General features: G+C 38.3%; 2 protein-coding genes across 2 annotated transcripts; both read right to left on the reverse strand.

Annotated features, from left to right (window-relative positions):
• Positions 1–13694: 13694 nt before the first annotated feature.
• On the reverse strand, positions 13695–16089 carry rx3 (retinal homeobox gene 3). Its single transcript, XM_071529431.1, has 3 exons — positions 15834–16089; positions 14989–15221; positions 13695–14141 (listed from the first exon to the last, which is right to left on the reverse strand). The coding sequence occupies exons 1-3, from the start codon at positions 16087–16089 to the stop codon at positions 13695–13697; spliced, it is 936 nt and encodes a 311-aa protein (XP_071385532.1).
• Positions 16090–19747: 3658 nt separating this feature from the next.
• On the reverse strand, positions 19748–27050 carry cplx4a (complexin 4a). Its single transcript, XM_071529427.1, has 3 exons — positions 26887–27050; positions 23548–23635; positions 19748–21082 (listed from the first exon to the last, which is right to left on the reverse strand). The coding sequence occupies exons 1-3, from the start codon at positions 27048–27050 to the stop codon at positions 20855–20857; spliced, it is 480 nt and encodes a 159-aa protein (XP_071385528.1). The 3' UTR covers positions 19748–20854.
• Positions 27051–27225: the final 175 nt, after the last annotated feature.

Here is a 27225-nt window from a genome sequence, read left to right on the forward strand (position 1 = left end):
CAAATCACCCATTGACTGCACCAAACTATGAAAATGTTGGATACTGAAAAAAAAATTAAATCTTATACCATTTCCATACTGTCATACTGACAAGATTGGTCACAGAACAGTAGGCCTGCATATAATATCACAGGTAATACCTAATACCTATGAATTAGATTATCATCACTGTAGCTTTGCATAAAATTAAACAGAATACATATTTTCACTAGGATTGGATAGCTTAGTTCAGATTTGTGTAAAAATTCACTCTCTAAGCTTCAAGATGATGCAGAGTCTAGTATGTGATATCGAGGAGTTTCAGCTTTGAAATACATAATATCAACGTCCTGGTAGTTTTCGATCTGTGTTATAGAACATTTTCCACTATATCAAATAATAATAGTTTGTCACAGCAAAATTGATGATGCAACACTGATTTACTGCTCCACAGAAAATGACTTGGAAAGGAAGGAAAGGTAACTAATTACTAGTAATTAATAAAATACAAAATATATTAGACAAAAGTACAAAAGTATATAAGTAATTATACCTTATATTGTATATCATTTGGATGTAAAATTCCAGATTAATATTGTTTGAGTCCACAAAGGCAGTCTGCCATCTATTGTCACTAGGGTAGCTCCTGGGCTATAAGAATAGGAAATGTTAGTTCTTATTCAGTGTTATTCCCCATACAACAATACTGGAATGACTCCTTGAACAATGAATAGAGGATCAAATTATTGAACACTGACTGCAGTAACATTTTAGGGATACAGGTACATTTTTTTATGGTTCTGTGTTTGGGAAGGAGCTGTTCATATTCTTTAATACTTTTTGAACTGTCAAATTTCATAGGTGTATGTGATTTATGTTTTGGGGCAGATTTGGATGCAAGGTTCTAAGCATAATTCAGTTCAAGCTTTAGTCTTGCAATTTCATTTGTTGCCACATGGTGTGCCACTATCCACATACAGCATATGAAACTGCGTGTAAACCATGAAATAGCCACTGCATTCTGGTGCTTGATGTTTCATTTAGGCATTAGCAGACTTTGAGTTGAATGCTTTCTCTCTTCATCTTTCTTTAAATCAAGCACTTATCTGGTCAAGGTAAAGAGTTAAAAGGCTATGTGCAGCATAACTGTCCAACACACTGATACACAGGGCTCTTGAACAATGAGTCAGGTGGACTTTAATACAGGTGCTTTAGGTGCTTTAATACAACTGGCATGTTGATGTTTGAATAGCTCTTTCAAGTGTGTACAATACAAGTCATAGTTAGATTACTTTATTAACCCCTTTCAGAGAGAAACAAAAGGGAACCACAGGCTTGTCCACTCCACACACAGGGAGTAGATGTGACTTTTAATTACATTTAATCTGGGTGCGTAGCGAAACTGATTTCCTCTTCAATCACTTCATGATTAAAATTGCTGGAAGTAATTAAATAGAAAAAACGATACCTGAATCCATTTTTACTTTTCTTGAAAAGCGGCTGATGGACCTACATTATGTCTTTATTATATCAAGCACTTCCTCTTTTTGAATATAATTTTTTGTAATCAGAAGACAGAAATGTCTGATCAAGGTAACTGCAATACAGAGGATTAGTGTACTATTAGTGTACTCAATGGTTGGTTCTGGGGATAAATATGATATGGTAAACAATATTTCAGCAGAATGCTGCAATGATGTGCAGGTATATGAATGTGAAGAGAAAATGTAACAAGGCTTATGATTAGCAAATGCAATCTGATCTACAAATGGACATTCTCTCAAGCATACACATCATGTTTATTTATGACAGACAATGTCCATAGAACATATTGATAGTGAATATTGTGTGGGAAAAAAATGTCTTTCATTATGAAACAGTGAAAAACTTTGCTCCTAAGGTTACAATACTTCAGTAACGTGCACAGTCTTTATTTTAAGTGATAGTGAACACTTCAAACAAAATATGATGGGGCTGAAATGCAATGTGTCTGTATGTTGTTAATGTGAGGGACAAAAGGCACGGCCATTGAGCTGCTCTGCTTGTACGTGCAGCCAAACTAGTACTGCTGTTTCATCCAAATTTATGTATCTGCACACACACACGCACGCGCACGCGCACGCGCACGCGCGCGCACACACAGAACCATTCTCTCTTAACATCAGCTTTTGTTGCAAAACGCAACTTTGATAACAATTTTCAATCCAGGCGATGGGGAAGCTACAATGATGAGGCAAACAAACAAAATGAGAGGCACAGATTGAAATGGTATGGAGAGAGAGGGCAGGAGAGAGATGAAACGAGGAAAAAAATGGCTGCTGAGCTGTGAGAAGCTGCAGCAGAAAGGGGCCTGGTGGGAAGAGAACAGCTAGTCACAGCCATGACAGCAAAAGTAGCCTGACGTAGGAAGTAAATGAATGTTAAATACAGACAAATATGAAAAATACACAACACAAAACTCCTCTCCACAACACCAGTTTAATAAACATGCATTGTTACAACCTCAAATCCACATACTGTATAATACAGTATCTCAATAAAGTGAAGGCAAAATAACAATAGTGGAAACATGCAATTGAATCAGCCACTCCTCACCCTCTTGCCTCCGTCCCTCTCCAGCCACTAGCCAAACCTTCTTTCCTTCCTTCCTTCCATCCTGCAACAAACACAGTCACAACACTACTAACCCACAAAAAGCCATCCACCCCACCCTGCATGGAAAAAAAATCCTGTTTCTTTCCAACAAGGCAAAGGCCCAGAATACAGGGTCAGGTTACATCCAGGGAGCTGGTGAGTGGTGGTGGTGTTGGTAAGGATCCTCCTTAGTCATTCTCTGCACCACTAGCAGCATACAGACACACAAACAGACAGATAGATAATGGTCCTGTGAGGCAGGCTCTAGGCTGCAGATTCACAGACTCCCAGCCAGCCACGTCCCCCTGCCCTCGTCCCTTCCCAAATCTCCCTGCTCCCCTTGCAGTGAGCCATGCTGCATAGCACACCGACATCCAGCCAGCAGTCAGCAGCCGCAGGATCTGTGCCTGTGCCATAGTAGCCAGTGGCTGAGTTGTGAAGGGCTGCCATGGAGTAGCCTGGGCTATCTCTATCCCTCAGTGGAGCACAGAGACGGCATTGTTCCTGTGAGCCCTCCGTCTGCCTCAAACCGGTTTCAACTGGTTCCGGTCACCCAACATAAAGCCCTCTGCTGCAGTACGGCCTCGGAAACACAGAGACGGAAAGAGTGTGCCCACCTCCCAGGAAACACTGCAACATTTTACACTAAAATATAGGTATAACATCGTGCAGAATTGGTGAATGAACAACACAAGACATTTTATGGACAGGTAGAGGCAGGGTTAAAGGAGATTCCCATATTAAACTAATCTGGTGTCTGTCATTTTCCCTGTCATAAATTTAGGCCTCGATAATGCAAACAACAACAACGTGGGCAGAATGGAAGAAAAGAAACTGAGCTTGAGATTGAGGACAGGTATCCTGACACAAATAAACAACAAGACAACAGTAAGGAAAAGGAGAAAAAACACACATATACAATGTAAACAAAAGAATAACTTAGATGAGGTAAAAATGATGATGTGCAAAACACTGACTCACAGTAATAGCAACTGACATCCAACTTACTACACCAACTCTCACTGCAAAGGAGAGGAAAATAGGTAACCATGATGGTGGTAGAAATCCAGTTCTGTACCTGGGCCTTTTTCTCGACCAGATCCTCTAGTGCTTTCACCCCACTGTGCTGCACTGGTCTGAGGGGCATCACTGGTAGCCTTACTCTGCCATCTTGTCTTGACCCCAACTGATCTTTGTCAATTAAAAACTGCCATCCATGCAGCCCCTATCAACAGTGTATCCACCACTGTGATATAAAGGCAAGGAATACAAAAGCCCATCAAAGACACTTTACTTTGTCATGGGCAGGCACAGGTCATGCACTCATCCCCAAACTTTCTTCAAACACATGCAGCCCACATATACCACCACATAGACACACATAAACATAAACACACATGCATGCATATACAGAGGGAGTAGGAAATGTGGCATACCCTTGTCAGATTTTTTCCACCCTGAGATATTCAGTGTGGAATCTTCCTGTTGAGGCCTCAGCACCTGCCTTACTCAGCCCCAACCATTCCAGCCCCCATCCTCCTCCTCCCCTCCCCCTCTTCCCACTGCTTCTGTGGGTCAGTTCCAGATTTAGTCCCAGTCCAGGCCTCGTTTCTCCCGTAGCCCTACCACCACGGCCGTGCATGGAGGGATGGATAGAGAAGGGGGGCAGTGTTCAGCAGGCGAATCAGGCCTTTTGTCTATGTCTGTGCAGGGGGGTGAGGGGACTCTCCACTCTGGCTCTGGAGCAGCAGCAGCTGGTGCAGGGAGAAGAGAGAGAGAGGGAGAGGGAGGTGGGGGAGATAGAGAGGAAGAAAAGGAAATGAACAAGAGAGAAGCATAATAAGTGCATAAATATTTACAATATGCACATATTTTAAGCCTTTCTGTATAGTACAGCATATGATCCAGTGGGAAATGTTGTTAATGTAGGATTGTGCAGATAAAGTAGTCCTAATCCTGTACATTTTTCTACAGGGATCAATAACATATCACATTTCCATAATTATTAAATAACCTACAGGCCTCTGTTTAGGCCCAACTGCCCAGCTGCATATGCCAAGGTCATTGGGTCTCGTGTTTGCTTTTCTGTCAAGGGTAGCTAAACAAATAAGTGTCATATACATTCATAATAATCTATTCCACATTTGCAAACATAATCATGATTGCCCTTATTTCATTATTCATGTATCCCACATAGCACTACACCTACAAGATAAGTAATCCAACAACAAGCAAAAAGTGCAAGGATGGCAACACATTGTCTGCGACAGATTTAGTCCTGTAGGTAAGACATTTTCACCATTCCATTGCCATGGTAAACAAAACATAAACAAACCAAGTATTCCATAACCTACCTGGGAGCCTGCAGAGAGAGGCTTTCAGCAGGTTAAGGCTGTGTCTCTATGCTCTGCCGCCAGTCCTTGATAGATCTGGCAGACATGAAAAACAGCCCTATCAAAGGCAGCCATGAATACTGCAGCATAATCTAAGCAGCCTTCATAAAGGAATATGCCAGATTTATTTATCAGACAACACAATTGCATTTCATACACTGCAATGCTACTGCCGGTTGAAATGTGCATATATAGTAAAAGGCCCTCATTGTGACTCCTGCCTGCTCTACAGTGTGATAGATTCAGTGCAGGAGAGGAGGAGGCTGAGGTTGCTGTGCTCCCCACCCCTAACATAGTCCCAGAGTCACATGACGTCACATGTTGCCTCCATTCTTGTCGACGATGAACTGCAAATAGGAGGCACTAATACCTTGCACATCTTATATAAAGAATTTCCTGTATGAAACAGCCATATTTAGTCGTGACACTTGAAAGGCTAACTTTATCGTTTCAAGTGCATGCATGAAAATCTCATTCAAAAGGTCCTGTTTTCTCATACACAGTTTATGCTGCAGATTTCTTTTCAAATAAATAATGGCTATGATTGTAGTATATTATGGTATAGAATATTCTGATTTGTAGAAATGTAAAACATGCAGAGTGTGTATAATTCATCTACGTTTCTTAATAATGTCTTGTGTTTGGAATGTAATGAAATGTTACAAATCTGAAAAGAAGGCCTATAGGGTAAGGAACAGTGTCAATCAACTCAAACCATCTGTGTCACTCTGATTGCACCATTTCTCTAATTTGCCCTGGAGGCTCTTTCAGCCCATGTGACTCTTCATTCCTATCAAAGTGCTTCCACACACATTGGCTATAGGCTTGGCGCTTACTTTGCCCAGTTTGAAATAACACCAAATAATTATCTGAATCTAAAAGCATGTTTTCTTCTCATTGTTTCCCAAATTAGAAGTAACCTCTAATGCTGATGTCATTCCAAGATAGGTTATATCATTGTGTTAAAACCTTACCAGGGCACAGCTTTCCTGTCCATAGGTACCACTTGCTCCATATTTCTCAGGCTTCTCTGTGAGATTGGCTTTATATTCATACCTTAGAAGTGAGCCCTGTACCGCTGAAAAAAATGATCAAAAAATAATTTGCTCTTGATTGACTTCCCTTGTTAAATAGATCCTTAAAACAAGTCATCGATAAATAAAAATCCAGTTTTAAATGCAATGGTGATCTTGTGCACACACACACACACACACACACACACACACAAATATGTTCCACACGATTGTTTTCCTTGAAGTCACCTGAATAGTTAATAAAGATATGTTTATCTGCTATATAAATGTGTTCTGGTACTTGTGTGGTGTTGTGACTCAACTTGAATTGTACAGATGGTGCTTGAACAAGAGCAAAAAGGTAAAATTATGAATATTATTTTAAAGCCCTGTGTTACGTTTGAGGTCACTGAATGGGAGGACAGCTGCCAGGTGCTTTAGTCAAAAGTGTGACAGACAGTAAAGGCCTCATAATGGCAAATTGTTCTTTTTAAATTGACACTGCTGAAAGGCCGCCCTGAAATGGCCCAATTTTACTTTTCATAAAGCTAGTATTATTGTAGTCATGATACCATCATCTGGTCAATCAATGTATCTATATGACATCTGGAATTAATAGGATGGATGAAAGGACATTATTATCACAGCTCACATACAGTATAGATATCTTCAGTGATAGCATGAGTAGCTTTATATTGTTTAGTCTGTGACTGCTACATGAAATAAATGAAATGAATCTGAACAAACACAAAAGAAAACTTTGTATTATTTAATATCTATAATTGTTAAATAATAATTCCAATAAATATACACAAAACTTCAGATCAGCCAAACTAATTATCCATCTGTAAACCTCTTTAGGTTTGTAGCGAGTACAAATTTGCATTAATTTGTGCACTCTTTTAGCCATTATAGTTGTCTATGGTTGTAAACTTTTGGGCTTTTAAAAGAAACATATCTATGAAAAGTTTAAAACTTAACTTATTGATGCAGTTATAGCCTTCTGCAGAACAAAGGATTCATCATCCTCTAAAAACAAAAAGTAATTGACGGGAGTGCTGCCTAAATTCACCCTACAGTGCCATCTGGTGTTTCTGCATTGCTCCCCAAAAATGAGGTTAGAATAAACCAGGACTTCAAAGTTATGGCAGGCATCATCTACCTTTCCATTCTACTACTTTTGATGAAAATCTGTCAAGGGTGCAATACATTTCAGGAGAAATCTGCCTAGGAAACTATAATAATCCAGTGAAAATGTCTCATCTTCCGTGCATAGATCCCTTTCAGTACTAATTGAACATAGGTGACACAACCATCACATTGTACATTATTCAACCAACAATCTAAAATCTAAACTTGTAATTACCAGCTGTCAAGTGTCAAATGCTGAATGACGCAACCAATCATGACTATTCAAACTTCTGAACTAATTAGATTTGGTTACCTTGTGTGACCTGAGATGATTTCCGTGGTCTCTGGTGTGGGTGAGCAAGGAATGGCAATCAGACTTGAGTGGCCATTATTAAAATCATGAATGAGTGGGTAAATGGTTGAAAATCCTTGACTCCTATGTACACAGTTACCCATAGTTCATGCCTTCATTATACAGTATATTTGATTTTGAAGAGTTTCATTCCAAAATACTATATGTCCATTTTAGAATAAGTTAATTGATGTTCCTTGTTTTATTTTTGACAAACTCTGGTGATTACATCCTCTAAAAAGGCATTATTTTTAAGTAAATAGCTCAAGATAGCTAATAACTTCAAGAATATTCAATATTGATTTTTACCCTCATCACCAGAATCATTTTGTCAAAGTAGGTGTCACATTTTTCAAATGGTAGATATATCATTTTGGAATAAAACTCTTTATTAGTTAAAACAAGAATTTAAAGGATTTGTCCAATCAGAATCGTTTAATTCACAAGTATATTTCCATGTACCTGAAATTTAGTAACTTGTCAAAACATTTTCACATGACCATGCTTGATTTGTTTGTATGCCATTGTCTCAGATAAAAATAAAAATGAGCCAGAAAATACTGCAGATGCTGCTCCTCAGTGTATGCCATCCGTTACTGTCCTTTGACCATAGGTGACTCATAAGACTTATTCCTGCTCTGTTAAGGTCATTCTTGGATGAGGATACGGTATATTATGAGCCAGACCCATCAATATCGTCTAGGGACGTGTGGGGTTGTGACCTGACAATGCCCAGGGGAAACACTCAACCTTTTCAACGCAAAATGTTACCTACCCGCATAGCGCACAAGGACTCCTTATCTGTCTTCACTTATTCTCTTTCTCCAGCAATCTGTATGTCAATACAGTCATGAATGGGATCACTCAAGTATGAGAATTTCACACAGGCATTTACGTAGGTGCCACACTATATTTGAGGACTGCTTATTTCACTTTGTTGATCTTTCCAGAGGGACAAGTCACTGTAATAAATTGCACTGATAAAGGATGTGGATTCTATAATATAACATGCTGTCATACACTGTATTGCCAAATTCTCTTCACTGAGCACAAAACAAGTATTGTCTGCCAGCAACAGACATTCACGGCATCTTCTTTCATTTGTGTTCCTTAGCAATCACTATTGATATTGACTTCTGCATCATTTCCTCTATTCTGAAAACAGTGTGAGGTTTACAAAACAACACGTACAAGCTCTCTGCTTGACAGCAGTGTGAGATGCTTCATTCATTGCATTTAGCTGCAAAAAGTGTTAATAGGTCAGGATGATATCCCATCCGATGCCTTAATATGCATCCTTTCAAAGCTTTGGGATGTGTGCCTGTGCTGTGGTATGCAGTGACGCCACTTAGAGTCTCAGAATAGTCTGCATCAGTACTATGTTGTTCTATTCTATTCTATTCTATTCTATTCTATTCTATTCTGTCCTGTCCTGTCCTGTCCTGTCCTGTCCTGTCCTGTCCTGTCCTGTTCTGTTCTGTCATTTTCTGCTGTATTATATTCTACTCTATTCTATTCTGTCCTGTCCTGTTCTGTTCTCTTCTGTCATTCTCTGCTGTATTCTATTGTACTCTATTCTATTCTATTCTGTCCTGTCCTGTCCTGTCCTGTTCTGTTCTGTTCTGTTCTGTTCTGTTCTGCCATTCTCTGCTCTATTCTATTCTACTCTATTCTATTCTGTCCTGTCCTGTTCTGTTCTGTTCTGCCATTCTCTGCTGTATTCTATTGTACTCTATTCTATTCTGCCCTGTCCTGTCCTGTCCTGTCCTGTTCTGTTCTGTTCTGTCCTGTTCTGTTCTGCTCTGCCATTCTCTGCTCTATTCTATTCTACTCTATTCTATTCTGTCCTGTCCTGTCCTATTCTGTTCTGTTATTCTATATTCTGTTCTGTTCTGTTCTGTTCTGTCCTGCTCTTCTATTCTATTCTATTCTATTCTATTCTATTCTATTCTAATTCCCCCCCCTAAATCAATGTCAAAACACTCATAAATCACATGTGAGCTAATTGTACCCCATATTGCCACCTCCTTGAACAGAGGGAAGCAATTACTCAGAGTTCCTGTCCATCATTGTGAAATGACGCTGACACCTCCCGCGATCACTATGCAATCTCTGGACAAACAAAACCAAGTGGAGCAACAATAATCACCGGCTATAGATCATAATTTGTCACCATCATTTTTTCACTCTGGCACCGGCACCATGGTGTATTTTTAAAAACACCGCTGACGTACAACTCTATCAGGAGGGGCATTTAACTTTCATCGTTAGTCGTTTCCATCAAAGACATCGCTCATACCGTGATACCAGTGTAACTTCTCCAACAACTCTGCATCACGAAATTGGAGAGGGTTTTTTTTTTCGCGACATAGGCTGATATAAATAAAATCGACTATGGCGGAGCATTTCTAAAGTTAGGTTAAACTGATTAACTGCAACCAAGGATTGCGATATACCACGCTTTAAAACGCGCATTATCTGATAACATGGGCGAAGTTTGCATCTGCTATTCGTGGACTTACAGACCAGTGTTACCAGTTGTTATTATTCTGGCAACAATAACTTGTATGGTGCACTGCTCAGAAAGTGCTGCAGCAGCTGGTGGGAAAATGTATCCACGCGGCAATCACTGGGCAGTAGGTAAGGGAAACTTTGAAACTTTAAAACCTTAAAATTAGTAAAGAGTATTGGCATAACTAATTGCTTGATTTAATATGCATCAGATCAGACAGAAATATTTAGAGCATTAATATCCAGGAGGATCATAACACATTTATAGTAGGGCAAGTGGTATTATTTTAGAAATCCTTGACACAAGAGAAAATAATTGAACAACAGTACGGGAATCTTGCTGTTTTGAAACAATATATAATCACTACTACTAGGACTACTAGATAAGTTTGTTGTTTTTGTTTTCTTTCTTTTTTATTTTGATTTCTTGAAAGATGTATCTTGGTAGACTGGTAAGAATTAAATACATAGAATGAGAAGTGCTCTGTTGCCTTATATCACAGCATTGGCTAAGGCCAAATGTGGCTCAGCAGATTGTGATAGTGTGCAACAGTATCCTACATCCCTCTCTGTTCGACTTCCCAGGCCACTTGATGGGAAAGAAGAGCATCGAGAGCCTGCCTGGACTGCATGACAGCAACCATGACAGTGACTACCCAACACCCTTAGAAAGAGGGGACAAAGTGCTGGGCCAATATGAACGTCCACCAAAGCCGGTGCAAGCTTTTTTCAGGGCACTGGTCCATCACAAGAGCCAAAGACAGATCTCATACACTGCAGACAGGCTGCACTCGCTCAGGAGCGGCTGGAGAGAGGAGGATAGAGACAAATATCTCAGAGAGGTCAGTAATCTAATTCAGGTGTCCATGTGTTTTGTCCTGCCTCTCCTCATTGTCATTGTGCCACCAATTTCTCATGCATTGAAGCAAATCATAAAGGGGCATATAGACTACTCTTATATTTTTCCATGACTTGTTAGAGGTCCTTGAGAACACTTATTTGAACAATTTACCATAATATTTCATGGCTCATTTTTTTGAGAATGTGATAACATGGTTCCATAAATGTATTTCTCCATTTCCTTGTTGTATTGTAGATGTCAGACCTCCTACTACTGGCTTTGAGCCTGCAAGACAATGGCTCCAACTGAATGCAAGACACTCCAGACTCTGTGGCAACATCAGTCCTTTCATTTAGCACATCATTATCTACAAACCTGTGCTGTCTAATCACAATACTCAGATTACAAATTTTATTTAATTATAACCATCTTAACAATCAGTTGGAAACCCACTAGATGATTGCCTCTTATTTTATCAATAATTAAAATTTTCAATACTTGTTTTTCAATGTTCATGCAATAGTGCTTTGTTTGATTACAGATCAACAAGGATATGTTACAAAAATTGAGAATTATGAATAAATTTAGAATTTGTGATAACTGCATTGTGGATGTCTGACCGTGCTTTCACACCACTAATCTTGCACATATGTGCTGCAATGTGTAACTTTTCTGTTAATCTCCACAGTTTCCTACTTAAATCAATGGTCATTTTTTGAGCGCAACAATTTGAGCTGTTGTTTTTCTTTGGAAAATGTAATTCTCTCCTTTTGGATTTCACTCCCCCTGTGCGCTAACCAATTTATACCACAAGATGGCGTACGAAAACAATGTTAAGACCACTGATCGTTTCTGCTCTTTGTCTTAAATTAAAGAGCAATTTAAGAGTGACATGCAGCAGGAAGAGTGGAGATCATCATGATTCCAGTTACAGAAGACCAAAAGCAGTTTATTGTCCGTATACCAGTGAGCTATGATGCTGCTTTTTCTCACAGAGGGAATGTGTCATTGTGAACATTGTGTTGAAAAAAGCATGACTCCTACCACACCCACCCACACACAAACAAACACACACACACACACACACACACACACACACATATTAGTTCTTAGGGATTGCACACAATGAGAAATGCTAATTGGAACAATGTCATTTGGTTACACACATCCTTTTCTTACAAGCCAAAGGAGAGCACTCTCTTCTGTTCTCTTCCCTTATTTGTCACATGAATGGTGAATAATAGAAGTACAAGCCACTTTCACCCATTCATTATAAATCTAACCCAAGCAGCGAATGGGATAAAGTTTACAGAAGTTAATGAGGGGATCAGGAGGAAATGACAGTCATCAGCAAACTCATTCTGTAAAACTGACAGAGAAAGTGTGAGGTTTGACCTGCTACATTATAATGGGCCCTCTGTTTGTATAAATGCTGCATTAATGTGATACTGAGATCGTATGAAAGTATTACTGTATACCATCAAGATATTTGGTGGATGTTTTATCCAAAGCACCTCAGAGTAACAAGTGTGTTTATTTTTAGCATCAAACCCCAAACACTAGCAGTGTTTATGCCATGCTCTACCCACTGAGATAATCAAGACCACTATATACAGATCTGCATCCATCAGTAGATTTTTTGCTATGTTAGATTTTGCAAAGTCACTTCAGTATGAAATAACTCACTATGGCTTGAGAAATCACTGCTGAAAACAGTAGGCACAGCTTTTTTGACTTAATCTTAAATTAGTTAAAATGTTAAATGTTTCGGCATGTGAGATGATAATGGCCATGTCAATAGCAAGTTTTTGTTCTTTCAGAGAAATGCTTGTTTGAAGCATTTGTCAACAGCATGGTAGTTGTGTAATAATCTACCACTAAGGGGTGCTGTATTCATGTTTTCTGTATTGATGTATACTCTGGCTGCATGTACCTTTGGACCTGGCATGATTAATAATAATGATAATTTAAAGATTTTTATGTAAATGTGAGGTTGATGGATCAACCATAAGTCATGACTGCCATTGTATTTTTTTGTTGTGTTTATCAGTCATTTCCCATTCTTGCTAACAACAATTAGAAACCTTATTATCTACACATCTTAAAAGCTAGTTTAACATACAAACAAATTATTCCCATGTCTCCCTTTCAAATGTGAGCAATAGTTTGAATGGAGCCATATCAATGGTATCAAGGAACTGTTCTGAGTTTTGAAGCCTGTTGGAGTAAAGACAAAATTGCAGGTGTATGGGAATATTTCATCAGTCATTATGTTAATTAAATTTACATAGGAAGTTTATTGTATAGAGAAAATAATCACATTTGATAAATCTCTTATGATGAAGAACATATAAATGGGTCAAAACCAACAGGGATGAATGAATCAACAGTTATTCAAATGAGGCGTGGTCCATTTACAAGAGTAAAATAAATAGATACTGTTGGGTACTAACGGACTTTGCATTTGTTATGTTAGCGACACAACATAGCATGGATAAGAATGTGATTGGGTTGCAAAGAAGAAAAAAGAGAGGGAGAACCACTAGAAAACCATGAAATATCAACATACAGTGGTTTCACATGTTACTTCACAATTAGTGTCACAGCGTTCAGATAGCTGCTGTAAAAGTGGACATGATCTCTCTGATCCTGGATGTCAACAGTAGTTCTCATTCTTTGAAAGTTCAGCAAAAGAACAAAAAAAAAGATCATAGTAAAAAATAAACTGTCCAAAATAGTATGATCCCATCAGCATGAGGGTGAAGTCACTCCTCACAAGATGCAACAGATGGATTAGGTCTCTCTGGGTCTAGACGTCCATCATAAACTTCCACACAACATTACCAAGACTTCCCAATAGACTGGATGTGTTCCTTGGCCTTCATCCTCAGTGAGGCAATACTGGAGTTCCTTGGATCGGATGAACACTGGTATGCCGGGGGCGGGGGACACATAGAGCCTATGTGGGGCAGATGAGGGCCGTGTCCCAGGGCTGGGGAGTTGAGGAAGGAGATAGGCAAGGAAGAGGGCATGGATGGAGGAGGAGGGGGGGTGTAACTGCCCGGGAGGCCCTGCGACGCGCTGATGAAGCCGGGGAGTGATTGCAGGGAGGTGGAGGTGGCGATCGGGGCGGTGAGCCAGGGATCCAACTGCAGGCCGGAGCCCAGGGAGTTGGTGGGGGAGCGGCTGAAGGACAGCAAAGAGGAAGGAGTGTCCTGGAGCTTGATGGAGCTCACCTCCAGCTTCTCCTGGCGCCGCCACTTGGCCCGTCGGTTTTGGAACCACACCTGAAATTAAAGAGCAGAATATATATATATATTTTTTAATTTATTATCTAAAATCCATTATTGTGTGAAAGTGTTGAAATATTCAGAAATATGGAAGATTGAGTATGAGGGCCAGTGAAGGCTGCTGCTTTCAAGCTAAGCACTACACATTTTAATTGTAGCCTATGCTATTGATGAATGATTTGTTTTTATTAATCATGACTGCTCCATTAAACAAAATATTGTGAGAAATTGATTGGTCTATCAAATGTGTAATGTGTTTTTGATATATTTTTGATTGATTTCTGTCACCTCGATAAACCCGTGATTTAAAAAAACAAAAAAAAAAAAAATAGAAAAGCCAAACATTCCCCAAATGCGATTTGATTTTTTTTCTTTCTCTTGGTTAAAATCCAGGCAAGTAAATAAAATCCGTTAAGAGCCATTTACTTCCTCCTGCAACGATTCCTCTAAACCTTTAAAATTTAGATCTCCAATGATCTAAACAATTTATTTAAGTAATTATCTTATTGTGTAAGATAAAGCCATATGCTCAAATACAATAGAAAACATTTTCTTACAATTTCAAATTTTTTCAGTAAATGTGAGCCCAGAGAAAGGTGAAATATGCTGATAATTTAAATCAATGTAGCTTAGCGTCCCTCTAAGTTTCTAATTGAGCGTTTGACCTGGATGCAGTGGATGGTAAATCGGCCCAAACTCAGTTTACCCACCTGTTTAGGCTAATATAAAATCTTTAAGGATGTAAGTTCATAGTATTGGCTAAATCATAGGCTACTAAACATAAAGTCATGTAAACTAGGCCAATGAAGGGAAGGTTTTTCTCTAGAGAAGAATTTTTCTCTACCTGCACTCGGACCTCCGGCAGGTTGACCTTCAGGGCCAGCTCCTCTCTGCTGTACACGTCCGGGTAATGGGACTTTTCGAAAGCTCTCTCCAGCTCGTGGAGCTGGAAGGTGGTGAATGTGGTCCGGTTCCGACGGTGTTTCTTCTTGGGGTTTTCATCATCAGACAGTTTACCGTCTCCGTCAGGTGAGTCGGGACACACTGGAAGTTCAGAAGTGCTGGTGCAACACACACCTGCGGATCACCGTAATAGAAGAAGAGGAAGAAAAAAACATATGGTGAATATTTTGGAATACGATTCTGAGTCTATGGGCCTCAAGTTCAGACTTTGCTTGAACCTGCACTGCACAAATGACCATTCTTATAGTCATTTACTGTCACATTCAGTCATCAAATCTATTTTTTTCTTCAAACAAGTGGAAAATTCTGCTAGCAGGATGAAATAATTCCACTTGTTTCCAATTCAGTTTGACTTGTTTCAAGAATTTTCCAAAAAGGTCAGTATCTTGAAACATAAGAGGCAGAATAATGCAGATCATTCATTATCAATAAAAAAAGTTAACTCATGAAAAATGTTGTGATGATTTTCATTGGAAAGAAAGGTAATTATCTCACCCAGTAGGCACATTTTTTCACTTATTTCGAGAAAAATAAGATTTCAAGAAAGACTTTAATAATCGAAAGGCTTGTTAAGATTTTACTTGCAATGTGGCCATAAAATAGCCTAAGGGGGTATAACGGACATAAAAGTCACTTCAAAAGTAGGCCTAATGGCTGCGGCGGCCAATGGGGATATTTAAAATGGGATTTAGAAAAAGCAAAATGAATTCACTGATTTCTACTTACTGTCAAAACTTTCTGAATGATGGCCTTTCTTCATTGGGGTTACAATTACATTCCCGTTACGCGCAGTGTCTTTCACGACCGCTTTCTCCGTCATGCTGTAGGAGGCTGATTTGTGAAAGATGTTGTCATCTTTAAATCCCAATATTGCCTCTATGCTGTGGACTCTGGAGGAGTTCCCCGGGCTCTGGACGAAACGCGCAGAGGGCGACAGGCGCTCGTCCATCATAACTTGGGAAGATGATCCAAGAAGCCACATTGATTGGTGAAGTCAAAAGACTGTAAATTACACACTCCGATTTCACACTTCCGGTTTCTTGATGATGTTGAAGTTGTTCTCAATCCTCAATCCTTATTAAAGTTGCAATTCAGAAATTCTGAATCGTAGACTGCGGTCTGTTGAGAAAAGTTGCTCAAAAACTAAACAAAACAAAAAACAAAAACAAAACAAAAAAACAACCACAACCATTCATTGCAAGAATAAGACCGGTGTCAACCTTCCAGACCGTCTTCCTCAGTGAATATACCGCATCTTCAGAGGGGGCTTTTAAAGTAGTCCCTGGTGTAAGACCCCCTACTCATGTGGTACCCCCCACAGCACGTCAGAGAGGGGACGTCCTGCGGGATTTGCCCCTGGATTTAGGGGTAACTCACTACTTAGTAGCTGTGCACCGAGGCACCGGTGCAAACCCTCCTTAACTCCTCTTCATCTCAAGTGCATCACCGCACAACAGTCAGTGCTGGCTCTAAACCTACTTACATAAATCTTAAAACCATCTTTCCCCTCCTCCAGATGTCATGTTCATGTTAGCCTGTGAAAAAAGAGGAGCGGGTTAAAGATTAGGCCTACAGATTAAGGTAGAACAAAATCATAATTACAAGATTTCTTGTCAGGGCATGGATTGCAAGATGACAGCTTAATATTTAATCAAAGCATCAAGACATTATTGCCAAAATGAAGAGAAATTACATTTAGTTGAAGAATGATATTATTTGTTTTGTAGGATGATCATATGCTGCTATTCTGCTATTACTGACCTCATGGACTGACCAGGTTCAGTTACTCAATTGATTGTTTCTTAAAGGGGCTTTAGTTTGTCAGCAGAGAAAACATAAACAAAAAACAAAGTTTTTAATAATGAAATAGTATATTATACATCAACTTTCACATATTTCATGAAAAACTTAAATACATTTAATATTGTCTCATAATCATTGCCCAATGAAATAATAGGCTATTATGTATTCAGAATGGTGTTTGTGTTTGAACCAGACCAAACTGGGAGGACAGAGTTGCTTTTACTAAACCAAGTGACTCGATCACCACTAAGTGGCCTGAGGAACAGTTTGTTGTAGGTGTTATTTGTTCTGCAAATTAGTCTCAAATAAAATTTACAGACTTTGTGAATGTTGAGCTATAAACATGTGTAACTAACACTAAACAAAGATTGACAGCAGTTCAGTAATCCTTAGACCACATACTGCTTAAGGGGATTACATTATTTTACTCAAAAGCATTAAAACCCTAAAACTATTTAGCTTTTCCTAATTACAGAAGGTGACATTATCCTTTGTTTGCCTAAGGGAGGGAGAGAGACGGAGAGAGAGAGAGCAAGAAACAGAGAGAGGGAGAGCGAGAGAGAGAGAGAGAGAGAGAAAGAGAGAGAGAGAGAGAGAGAGAGAGAGAGAGAGAGAGAGAGAGAGAGAGAGAGAGAGAGAGAGAGATGCTAACTACACACCTTTTTAATATTAACACCAAAGGTTTTTGCATCTGTAAAGCACACATTCCTTTTAACAGCTTTTTTATTTAAAGTTAGTTTGTTGTTGTTGTTTTATTCTAATCATGTCCAGAGTGAAGACTGTGGATTGAGGGTCTGAATACAATGGAGGACCACTAAATCCTGCTTTATTCATTCATTTCCAGGAACTGCATTATTGTAGTGTTCAAGTGCTTATAGTTTTTACAGCATTGCTTTTTTTTTTTTTTTAAAAGACCACTCAGTGCTATTGTGCATAGTAGCCTATGTGTGATAGATAGATAGATAGATAGATAGATAGATAGATAGATAGATAGAGAGAGAGAGAGAGAGAGAGAGAGAGAGAGAGAGAGATAGAGAGAGAGAGAGAGAGAGATAGAGAGAGAGAGAGAGAGAGAGAGAGAGAGACTATATCATCTGTGATTAACAGTAACTTGCATGTTGGGTGAACTGTTTCTTAGGTTGTCTATCTTATTGAAAAGGCTTTGGGCTCTGCCTATCTTACCAGACTGAATACCAGGAACTGTGGAAAAAGAACATTGAACTGAACAGCTGAACATTCCATTTCTTTCTCATTACTACAATACTCAGCCAGTTGGCCTTGAATGTCATGTAGAGGCTGAAGCTTCTGTTTAGGTATAATGCCAAGTAAAGTCTTGTGTTGACAATACTAATGAAGAGGAGACTAAAAGAAATTTCTTGCAGATTTAATTGATTTAAAACTATTGTTGCCGTCCCACTCCTCTAAGGATGTGAGAGCATCTATGAGAACTATGCAAGCTTTCACCTGAATCATGTGTATGGGACTGCTCAGTCACTCATCTTTACAGTGAAAGAATGTCTTCAATCCAATTAATTTAAATGAAAACCCAGCCAAAGCCAGTATTTGGCTTTGGTTGTGCTTCAATAAGACACCCTTTGTGGAAACAATGTTTTGTCCACATATTGAAGCACCTTAAAGGGGCATTAGGTAATCTATGACTTCTATCACCCTTTATTGATGAGTAGGAATTGAGAGACAACACTGAGAGAATTTTTCTCCTACAGGAGTTTCTGGCATAGAGATCCCCCCCCCCCCCCTTGAGTGATGGTGGCCTATAATTCACACGAACAATAAAGAAATATTTTTACATTAAAGACAATTAAGCTAGCTAATTCAAGCATGTGTGTGTAGTATGGGACGTATTACCATTTTAATTCCTAGTTAAGCAGCCCCACAATTTTTTGGAGAATCAAGAGACTTTGCATAACCAAATATGTCTTAGATGGGGATTCTTTGTGTGTTTTGTTGCTTACTTGAAGAAGAATGTAGAAGGCGGTGACAGTAACCTTGCTGCTCGCTCCACTACAATTTCTAGAATTGCTGCACACCAACCTTGCAATGAAAGCTTTGTGATGGACTCGGTGAATGAAAAGAATAAAGAAGAAAATCTAAAAAGCATTCAAGATGTACTGCTCTATGAGATTTAAGATATTGCAAGACTAAAAATTGTACTGTGATATGTCCCTCTGGTGACAGAGACAGAGAGAGAGAAGGGCATGGACTGACAACCTTGCTATGCTGATCCTATTAGCTAGTAATCTCCAGACCTTACAAATCCGCAGCCTTTTAAACTTGGGCTCACGTGAAATTCCAAACATTGAGGATTCCCCCCCCCCCCCCTCTGCCTAATCATCCCAAGCAAATGTTTGAATAATGTCCAATTAAATTAAGACCCATTTCTTCATTCACTTTATCAGCCCCTATTCAAGTAGTTGGGATTTAATCCTAGTTGCTTAATCTTTATGTTTGATGGCCATCTAACAGAATTTCCCCTGAATTCTGAATTGTAAATTTAGGTGAAGTTCATCATCAGACAGCCGTTAAGCTTCTGAAATGTAATCAGTGGTGATTTTATCGAAACAGCCCCACACAGTGACATTATAGTTAATAAGGATAACAAGGTCTCCATGGGTCTTTTCCCGATCCAGGAACTTTCCCATATAGTTCTAATTAATGATAATAGCACATAAATCGAACTAAAGACAACAAAAGTTTGAATTAAGATGTTTGTGTTATGCTGCAGAAAGCAGCTTTATAGCTTCAGCTTCGGTAAGGCATACCATTCAACCTTCAAAACACAAACTGACATATTGTATGTATTCAATAGACACCTTTATTTTAACAATCCATTTGTATTCTCAATTTGAAATACTTCCATATATTTGTCAGTGTTTATGTACAGTGTTTTTATTTATGGAATAAAAACATACAGTATTACCAAATTATGCTTTGTGCAAATCTGCAAATGTTTGATCTCTGCCAGGCTCAACTGCTTTTAATGATTATTAGGATAGAAGTGGTCATGCTTCTAAGAGTATGTGGAGTAGTCTGCAAAACATGTACACATTTTATTGACAATTACTGCCAACATTTGAAGTCAACCATCTCATAAGACTTGTCAAGATTGTCAGCCTTGTAATAACACAGAAAGGAAAAAAAAACATCTAAATATCATCATTTATTCAGACACCACATACAAAAAAAAAAAAAAAAAAAAATCTAGAATAACATCAACAAACCAAAAGGAGCGGGGGAAGGGGCATTGAAACAAATAACTTAGACAAGATTGTGTGGGTTTTTACCAAGACTTGCTTGTTATTTCTTTGACTGAGCAACACACTTTTAGAAGACCAGACTGTCTCATTTTACAACAAACAAAGAAAAAAAAAATGAAAATTATATTAAGAATCATGAACATTTTGAAATTGATTGTATCTTGTGACCATGTGAGAGAGTTGTGGAAAGAAATAAACAATATAACTTGGCTAGGAATGTTCCGGGGAAATCAGGCCTGGCGTTCTGTGGACAGGATCACGTCTCTACATATTTTCTCTAAAAGAGATGGTCATGAGGGAGAGACACCCTGGATGTGATTCAATCCAGGAATTGTTAGTTGATCGTAATGTTAAGTTGAAAAGTACTTCCCATACAGTAACAGGGAGACAGGGGAACAGCTATAGCCTTTGTGGGAGTAGATGCAAAGTGGTAGCGGTAATAATATAATACTGTGCTATGGCTGTGCTAAAGGTTTTGGTACTGGAAGATTATTCGAATACTTTGTAGGCATACTACAGTGTAACTGAATCCCAGACCTTTTAACACAGCTTGGCCTGTAGATTCCCAGAAAGCGTTGGAATTGTGTATTTTCTTGTGTTATCCCCTTTCTTTTCCCTTTCCTTTCTTTTCTTCTTCATTATTTAAAAACGGACGCTTTCGCTGCCTGTTCACATGACAGTGCACTTCTCCTCTGCCTTGGTCTTCAACTCGGTGACAGTAGCTGAGGCCTTCTCCTTGAGCTGGTCCATGTCCATGTTCTGCAAGTTTTGCATCTGACCCAGGATGGAGTCCTTGCCCTCCTCCTCTGTGGCATCCTCGTCCACCATCTTGAGGAGCTCCTCTGGCACATCCACATCATCCCCAGCCATCTCGATCATGTTCTCATCCTGCTCGCTCTGTGTATGACAACATCGGAGACAAAACATGGTCAGAACCCAGCTAGGCATACAGTAGGTGTAGCCAGAGAGATATATTGCAGAGGCTATTAAATTCAATCTGATTATTAGCAATATCTTTACAAACAGATAGAATATTGAGACGTTTTTAGTCTAACGAGTCTTACAGCCAAACTATTTTAAAGAGTTTTTAATAATTTCTCATCTAGAACATGGCCATGTTATTGTATATGTAATATTTTAGCCTAAAAGAATAATGCATATGAAAAAGATTTTTATATCTAAAGGATGGAGTAGGCTGGTGGGTATTTTTTTCTTTTCAAAACTTCTTAGATTTAAAGAGAGTGTTCAGTCGATGCTGCATAATGTCACTTCACTGACAGACATTATAGGCTTTCTATGTACTACACGAGAGAAAAGGCACATTTTGTTTTCGCTGTTTATAACTACAGTAGGTCTGTATGTTATGGTATTGAATAATCATTTTCAGAAGTACACAACCTGATGGCTGACATGAGAGCTTTTGATATAATTAGCTGATCTCACATTTGCCAAACTTCCACATTGTTGTAGACATATCTAATTTATCAACCTTGGTTTATCAGAGGATAGTTTATTTGTTGATTTGAGTATAAAACTAGAAAAAAAACAAAAAAACCTGTTGACTGTGTTTTGAATAATCATATTTCCCTGCTTCAACCTCAGTTTAGTTTTGCTGTAACATTCAAAACCTTTAAAGCACATCAGGCTGGGTTCAGCAAAGAAGAAAAGTATTATTCAATAAAATATTCAACTTAAATTCAATTTACAAACAAACAAATAGATGTAGGCCAACTCTAGGATGTAGCTTAATCCACGTCCCGGTAATTGCTTTCTAGAAGACATTCTGCATTCTATTTTCAATATTTTTGTGAAGCAGAGATGAGTCTCCTTTTGACATTATATCTTCATTTCCTCAATAATGTGGTGTTACATTATAGGAATACTAAATTTGATGACTTCTGAACATAAACCTAACCACTAAATATCTGGAACACTCATGCAATGCAGACTGTGCTGTGACTACTTTAACTTCAATCTGTGGGATTATCTGAGACCTGCCTTAGCCTTTCCTCTCTGAATCCTAACGATGGACTAAAGATATCTTCTATAGCGTTGCACGAGACCCTAATTCCATTAGACTATCAGCACCAACTTCTCTTCAAATACTTGAACCACTGAATATATTACTACACATATTCAAGTCATTATGTACCACCACCCCAGTTAAAACAAAGCAGTCAACAGAACAGGATATCTTTAGATTTCTTATATATTTATCTTTCTTTTGGCACTCTAGGTTGCCATGGTGAAAATACACACATGGTCCCAATAAAGACACATCATACTCAGTAGCCTTTGTTATATTATCTTTTCAAGATGGCATGGTATGCAATTAAGAAAAATAATTAGGTTTATTCATATTTTTTCCTGCCATTTGTCCTCAAGGTTTATGTGTGGTTTCAATTTAAAAGACAAACACAGAGGAAATGCAGCTATTGTCTAATAGAGAACACTGAACAATTGAGTGTCTATTGCATGCAACAGTGAAAAATGCCGGCAGCAACCATGGTTACCACTGCATTCAACTTTACATCGTATTAGAAAACCCACAATTCATATCCCCTTTGCTATTTTACAATTAAAAAAACATGCTATTTGTTAATAAGCATGTTTTCACCACAAGATTGATTTATGGGATTTAAACTGTGACTATTATGAATCATCCGCAAATGGTTTAAATATAATCCCAACATACCTTTTTTTCTCCTTCCATTGCAGCTAATTTAACTTTTCCCCGATGTAAGAATCCTTCACAATCCTGGAATCACTCAGTTTACATCCGCTAAAGTAGATGTAGTCCTTTCTTAAAGTCAGTACACACTGCCTTGCGTTGCCTAATGAGCCTGGGACACCTGCTCAGTGGCATTTGGCTTTGTAAGACTCAAGGTGCAATATGGGACACGTAAAGTCTTCAGGACTGTTATTGAACATCTTGCTCCCTAATCTGTTGGCATGGCTTCCACCTGCTGTTGTCCAAGCTAGAACCACCAAGTACTGCTGCTGAACGGATAAAGACAACTTCCACCAAGCATGAAGAAGCTATTTGTTCTTCTACCTGCCCAGGCACTATGAGGGTTAAAGGACAATAAACTCAGTAGTCAATGCTGCATTTTCTGCATTGAAAGGGAAAGTTCATGTCCATTATTTTGACCAGTCCTTGTTAAATGACTAAAAAGATGAATCAAATTAAATAAAGAATGCAAATTACAACACTTTTACACAGACTGCATTTTAACTGTCCTGTGTGCAACCGTTCCGCAGCTGATTTTGGAGTTATATTTAAGTTGCAGCCAAACTTGTGGTACTGAAGTGAACCAAAAATATATATTACTCTACAAATGTTGCACTACAAACCTACTTACCTTTGGCAGCCGGTACTTATCTCTGAGGCAAACCCTGAGTGTTGCCCTCTCTGCCTTCTTGTGCAAGAAATCTGCATCTCTCTCCATCCTGAAATACAGAAACAATAAATATTATTGCACAATAACTTTTATTGTTGGTCATGAAAGCATCCCCAACAGATTACACTAAATGCACAGTGAAGAATGTTGTTGTTTTAATGAAGAATACAAACAGGAAAGCAGCAAGCTATGACCTGGATGTTAATGACCTCTTGGGTAAACACATTTTAAAAAGAAAAGCTATCCATGTCTAGACTATGTAATCTCAGTGACTGGTTTTTCATTGGAGTGATCATGTGTATTATATGTTTTGTTTTCTATTAATCTATCTGGAGTGACAAACAGCTACATTTTGACAAGTCCAAGCAGAAGTAAAAAAACAGCCAGAAAGCTCCTTTTTGTCAAAAGTCGGCTCTTATTTCATTTTCCCGGGCATGTATGTGTAGATGTGTGCACAGTCATAGTCAACATAACATAATCAACATTAGAAGTTCTATCTTGGTGAATCATGTTAAAATGTAGTGGAGTAAGAAGTTAATCCATATTTAAAAAATGCAGTTACACATTTTGAGTCCAATAATTTGAAACTTGGTACACATGTATAGCTGACCTTGCTCTACAAATTTGTCAAAGGATCATCAGTGGAGGATCAATGTATCAGTGGCTGGAATCCATTATTATGGATTTTTCAACATTTTGAGTTTCCAGAAAAAATGCTGTTTGAGTATGAATTCTTCCATTTTTCTCATATCCACACCACAGTACACATCATTAACAGTTTGACATGCATAAATGGTATATAAAGTGGTCCAACAACATGGTCACCATGGTCACCATAGCTTATCACAATATCGGCCGTAACTCCACAACACTTTGTCCAATTGTCATGAAGCTTGGCACCTAGGTATCGTTAAAGTAGGAAACCATGTCTGCTGATGCATTTTAAACTCAGGCGGTGGGAGCTCAATCAAGTTTCATGGAATTTGAAACATATTTCTAGAGACAAATATTAGTCAAAATACAAAAAAGTTACATTGGTGTGAGTTCATATGGCCCCTATCACAAAATGTCTTTTAAGTCATGGTGGGTTTGGGGTTGGACTATATATATCCTTCCAAAATTCGTATAGACATTGAGACCTCTATTTTGAACATGCATGCCTATTTTTATGCATGAATTGTGGGTTGAGGGTTTTGGCAAATGTAGGTGTGTTGCAGTCCACTAAGTATCTTGTTTTACTTGAAATCAATAGAGTTTAATGAAAAGCTCTTGCCTTGTTTGAAAGCGTTTTCCTTTAGGATTTGATGTTTAACAGGGTTATTTTACAGGGTAGCAGAAGATACTTATATATAATATAATATAATCCATTATATGTTATTTGCTTAAAACTGTAATCTGAAATGTAATCCACAAAATGTCTTTACCTCAGTGATGTAAAATGTTTACTTTCAGTTACTTCTGTATTACTTTACCTCCTTTAGGTCCATAGAATATAAAAGTTGAACTGAGACTGTAAGTTACACAACAAATTGAATGTCATCATGATATAAATGTTAGCAACATCTACAGCCAACACAGACCATTATTTCAAGATGTCAAATATATCAGATTATTAGACATAATCTCAAAAAGTCTTTTCCTTTTAAATATGCTTCTGAGTTACCATAGCCCATTTATTAAAAGCATCTGTAATCCAATTACTGCTTTTCAGTACCATTTGTGAGAGCCTGCATTTTCCTGTATTTTCAAGGAGAGACTTGTGCCTTTTCCCTCAGCCAATTAAAGATGGGGATTATTAGGACAGATTGAGTGAGGCAGATTTGAGATCAGGCCAAGACACCACAGCTTGCACTACTGAAATAACAATGTAATGTACTGAGGCCGTAGGATTGTTAAACATGTTCAACTGGACTGATTGTATATTTGGACAGATTTTAAATGTCAGCATATAGTCGCAATCTATTATGTTTATTTTCCATCACATATTTTGTTTGCATCAAGAATTAAAGTAGTAGATCTGACATTGTTGCTAGAAATGTCAATTTTTGGAGGACATTGTCATTTTGAAACAAATGAATACATGTCCCAAACAGCAGAGTAGAGGCTGGACAAATCTTGTTATGTAATTCATGCTGACTGGGTCTGATGGTGAGGAATCTTCTGTGGATTACCAAAGTCAAAATTCACATTTGACAAAAAAATAAATGTTCTCCACTTTTCTCAAAATGGAATTTAGGGTGGATTACTGTTAAAATATGCAAAATGTGATTTGATAATGATTTGATATTTTCCATCCAAACATAATTTATTTAGAGAATAGCACTTTAAATCATATTGTTGGCAAGTGAACATTTCATTACTTATATTTATGTTTCAGTGAAAGGAGCTTTGCACAGGAAAAACTAACCATACTCTACTGTACTACAAAACAAAACCTGCTGCTCATATTAGAGGAGTTATAAACATTTATCAAAAATGTAACAACAACAACAACAACAACAACAACAACAACAACAACAACAACAACAATAAGATGCTTTCAAAATAGTTGTGTATAAAGAAAGTGAAAACTATATTCTTTAATTTAATTGTGCAGGTATGTGCAAACATTGTAATTTAATCTTTAACAAATTGTTTTCCTTTACACAACCAAGGATAGAGGGAACCAGATTGTTTTTTATCATCTTGGGTCAAACACTGGAACATTTACTCCTATAAAACCCTTTGAAGTGCAAGTAATAAATATGGTGAAATTTTATGCAATTTTATCATGGGGGCTATCTGATTTTTACATTGCTTATTTGAGTTTGCGTTTAATGCTAGAGAGTCTTTGCAAATAAACATCAATAACGTTTATTGCTGGAACTGCAGATTGATTATGGGAGATTATTGATCAGATTGCTATATTATAGGGTCTAGCATGACCTTTGGCTGCAATGGATGTTCCCCAAATTATGCAGAACATTCTGGAAAATTATGCATTATGGTGGTTCATCTGTGCTGACCTTGAGCAACAGAAGCATCTGTCACAAAATACTACATGCTCAATGAAACTTAATAAAAAGTATAAATGTAAATTTAAATTAAGCCTGTTTCTGATGTGATGAAATTATTTAAAGTTAGAGGCAGATGCAAAAGAATAATAAAAAACAACAATTCTTTAAATTGTAAAATGTCGTGATGAAATAAATAATGGCTTGTCAAGGTCAGATTGTCTTGCCACACATTCTGCAGCCAAGCTATCTTCCATGGGCCAGTGACACCAAAACAAAATGGAGTGCTGTCCCGGTTACAACTTACTTCTCCTCCACCAACTGTTTTTGGTACTCCTCATACTCCTCGCGTGTCATCCCTGCTGCTTTGGCGGGGTCTGAAGGGGTGGCCTCCTCTTCCTTGTCACCTCCACCGCCAAGACCAATTCCTGACAATGGGTTACCAATCATGCTCTTGATCAAGAAAGCCATCTTGCCTTATGTGATTATTCGCTCTGCTAGGGTGAGAATATTTTTTTTGATTAAACTGAAGTTGCTCCACTTATGGTGCCCTCCGGTTTGGGTTCCTATAGCTGTCAAATCCAGTGGTAGCTGTCTGGCTAACCTGCCGCTTGTCTATGTAGCCAAGGACACACTGACGACCAGC

The sequence above is a fragment of the Centroberyx affinis genome, unplaced genomic scaffold (assembly GCF_046629955.1).
Source record: "Centroberyx affinis isolate AG114_WGS23_722 - 3 ecotype Tasmania unplaced genomic scaffold, CSIRO-AGI_Caff_v1 ptg001787l_1, whole genome shotgun sequence".
Lineage (NCBI taxonomy): Eukaryota > Metazoa > Chordata > Actinopteri > Beryciformes > Berycidae > Centroberyx > Centroberyx affinis.

Bases quoted from the DNA above. Each gene is read 5' to 3' on its own strand.
- rx3 (XM_071529431.1), bottom strand. From the start codon at position 16,089: ATGTGGCTTCTTGGATCATCTTCCCAAGTTATGATGGACGAGCGCCTG. The intron at 15,222-15,833 runs GTAAGTAGAAAT...GGTGATCCGCAG, and splicing joins TCATTCAGAAAGTTTTGACA to GTGTGTGTTGCACCAGCACT. The intron at 14,142-14,988 runs GTAGAGAAAAAT...CTTTAATTTCAG, and splicing joins TGCCGGAGGTCCGAGTGCAG to GTGTGGTTCCAAAACCGACG.
- cplx4a (XM_071529427.1), bottom strand. From the start codon at position 27,050: ATGGCTTTCTTGATCAAGAGCATGATTGGTAACCCATTGTCAGGAATT. The intron at 23,636-26,886 runs GTAAGTTGTAAC...TCTGTATTTCAG, and splicing joins AAACAGTTGGTGGAGGAGAA to GATGGAGAGAGATGCAGATT. The intron at 21,083-23,547 runs GTAAGTAGGTTT...TGTCATACACAG, and splicing joins ATAAGTACCGGCTGCCAAAG to AGCGAGCAGGATGAGAACAT.